The 3098-nt window shown below is 36.4% G+C and overlaps 1 protein-coding gene across 1 annotated transcript; it reads right to left on the reverse strand.

Annotated features, from left to right (window-relative positions):
- Positions 1 to 1199: 1199 nt before the first annotated feature.
- Positions 1200 to 2126, reverse strand: LOC102861548 (olfactory receptor 4N5-like). The gene has a single exon (XM_006883263.1). The coding sequence runs from the start codon at positions 2124 to 2126 to the stop codon at positions 1200 to 1202; it is 927 nt and encodes a 308-aa protein (XP_006883325.1).
- Between the last annotated feature and the right edge of the window lie 972 nt (positions 2127 to 3098).

The raw sequence follows: 3098 nt of genomic DNA on the forward strand, positions 1-3098 counted from the left end.
GTCTTTTCAATTTTGTAAGAACTTAATTTCTTATATCAAGTCATGTTATAAAAGTAATTTTAATGGTTTCTGCATTCTGTCACAGACCATGTAGTTTCACAAAAGAACTATTATATTAAGGATGAAATAAATTGGGCTCAAAATTAAGCATACAGAATTCATAAGAATGCTGGCAATAATTGTGACATTTGTAAGGTGGAAGTGGAAAATGTTCATTATTTTGTCCTATGGAAATATCCAGCAATTTCTCATCTCTTTTTCTCTAGTTATTGAAAAAAATATTCCCACTTAATTTCTTTCAGTGCATTTATAAGAATAATAATACCCTCTTATGGTAAGGTATAGCACTGCCAATGTAAATGTATGTGATTTAAATCCACCAGCAGCTCTGCAGAAGAAGGATGGACAATCTCCCAAAGGAGGACCCTTGCAATTTACTGCATCTGAAAACCTTCTGGAGAGTCAGCTATGGGTAAACTCCGACTAAATTGTACATAACGATCAACAAGTGATATTTATCATCTCAGCCAAATCTTCAGAAAATAAACTTAAGTAATTTGTAAAATTGCCTTACATGAATTGTTTAAAACCTTAGAATAGTTTCTAATTGCAATTACTGTAAAATTCAAACACTAAATATTATTCACTTAATAATCCATACATGTTCAAGCACTGACAGTATTTCCAACATTAACTTTAATCATTTCACATTCACTTATCGTACTTCAGTCTAATAGGCTTTTTCTTCCTCTTCATATATACCAAGTCCATTACATCTTATCTGCATTGCTGATTCCATCTGCATAGAATGTTCTTTCCTTAGAACATTTTAACAATTCAGTCAGATGATACCTGCCATCTCCTTAAGAACCAATCTCCTCTTCTAAGAAAGCCATGCTTGGTGACTAAAAGTTAATTGGATATCTCCAAAACATAGTCACAATCTGTTATTTTCTTTGTTTTTTCATTTCTTCAGAATAATGTTTCCACATTAAGCCATGTTTTCTATTTATTATCTTAATACCTAACAATTTTTGCTATGTGGTACATCCAGGAAAGCAGTAACTTTATCTGCCTGATAAATAATTCTTCCTCCAATGCTTAGAATTGGACTGATTAATGATTGATCAAAACACATTTTTAAATAAGTAAAATAATCTCCAAAGAATTTTTTGAGAATAGCTTTTCTAATTTTTCTTTCATCTAACTATATGTCTATTAAGTAATCTTCTCATAGAAGCTTTCACTTCCTGGTTGCGGAGGGTATAAATTACAGGATTCAATAGAGGAAAGATCACCGTGTGGAAGAGAGAAACGACCTTGTCAGCTGAAAAAATTCTAAATGGGCGAGTGTAGATGAAAATGGCAGGTCCAAACATGAGAAACACGATGATAATGTGAGTGGTGCAGGTGGACACAGCCTTGTTCTTCCCTTCAGAAGAATGTCCTCTTAAATGAAAAAGGATTACAGCATAGGAGGCCAGAAGGCCCAGAAAACACAGGAGGATGAGCAAACCATTGTTGGAGACAACTAGGAGCTCCACTACAAAGGTGTCTGTGCATGCCAACATGATGATCTGTGGGGCATCACAGAAGAAGTTATCCAGTTGGTTTGAGCCACAGAAGGGCAAGTTAAGGATAAGTGCCACTTGTACAAAAGAATGAGCAAAACTTCCAAGGAAGAGAGCGAACATTAGTGCATAGCAAACACTAGGTTTCATGATAGCCGAATAGTGTAAAGGTCGACATATGGCAATGTAGCGGTCAAAGGCCATGAAAACAAGAAGGAACATTTCCCCCACTCCAAGGAAGTGCAGGAAGAAGAGCTGAGTGAGGCAGCCTCTGTAGGAGATCACCTTCTTCTCAGAGAAGAAGTCGGCCAGCATCCTGGGAGCCACTATGAAGGAGTAGGATGCATCCAGGAAGGCTAGGTTTCCCAGGAAAAAGTAAAGAGGTGCCGAGAGACCAGGGTCTGATATGATGGTGAGGATGATGAGGAAATTCCCAGGGAGGATGATAAGATAGAAAACCAAGATGAGAATGAAGACCAGGAGCTGGAGATCTCTGGACTGAGTAAGACCAAGAAGTATGAATTCTGTCATCACTGTGCTATTTCTCAGCTCCATCTCTTTGGCCTGTGGTAAATTGAGAAGAGGATTTACTTCTATCTTGCCCAACTAATTCAAAGTTCTTAACTAATTAAAAATGTTTAACATGAATGACTTCAGCTGAAAATAATACATGTTAATGCTTTCCACTCTACTGAGTAAAACTCTCTTTCCTTTATTCTTGTGAATTTCAACACAAACAAAAAATCACTAATCTTGCATAAATATTCTTATTCAACAATTTGCTTCTATAGAATTCTTCAGCATGTTAGAAGTCCTACACTTTGGAATGCTTATGTTTTGGTATCATATAAAAAATTTCCTATGGTCCCCAGACATATGACTTTGAACACCAGCCTTTGACTTTTAGGGAAAGTGTTACATTAGGTTAGGTAGTTTTAGAGATTAGACCCATTTATTTCTGAATTACACATTCCATTATTTTCTTCCTTTGATTTCTATAGACTTTCCAGTTCCCAGATAGGAATTTATGTTTACTTTGTCATTTCCTATTAATCTGTCTTACTGCCCTCTCAGTAGTCTGGTATTCTTGTGTGTACTGACTTCAAAGTGATATCCAGGATCCCCAAAATTATTCTACCTCTCAAGTAACTTAGAGATAATTGCCTAGATGTATCCCTTTTTGTGAATAAAAAGGACTAGATATCACTTTTGTTATCATTCTGTATCTCACTTCTGCACTTTCTGTGTAATTTTCAGTCTCTGTCAGTTAAGGTCAACTGTGACTATAGAGTACAGAACAACAAATTTATATATGTATATATAGTCACTGTTTTGGTGGTGGTGGTGGTGGTAGTGGTGGTGTGCCATCAATTTGGAGTTCAGAGACAGTTAATTGCATGGGAGGAGATTGCCCATCCTTTTCCTGCAGAGCAGCTGGTGGGTCCAACCCATGTGCTTTCAGGGTCGCAGCACAGATTCTTATATCTATCTGTCAATCTATCTATCTATTTATCTATCTATGCTTAT

The sequence above is a fragment of the Elephantulus edwardii genome, unplaced genomic scaffold, assembly GCF_000299155.1.
Source record: "Elephantulus edwardii isolate Elephantulus edwardi_28Jun2011 unplaced genomic scaffold, EleEdw1.0 scaffold00026, whole genome shotgun sequence".
Classification (NCBI taxonomy): Eukaryota; Metazoa; Chordata; class Mammalia; order Macroscelidea; family Macroscelididae; genus Elephantulus; species Elephantulus edwardii.

What these genes read in the sequence shown, in the direction of transcription:
- LOC102861548 (XM_006883263.1), bottom strand. Translation starts at nt 2,126, where the DNA reads ATGGAGCTGAGAAATAGCACAGTGATGACAGAATTCATACTTCTTGGT.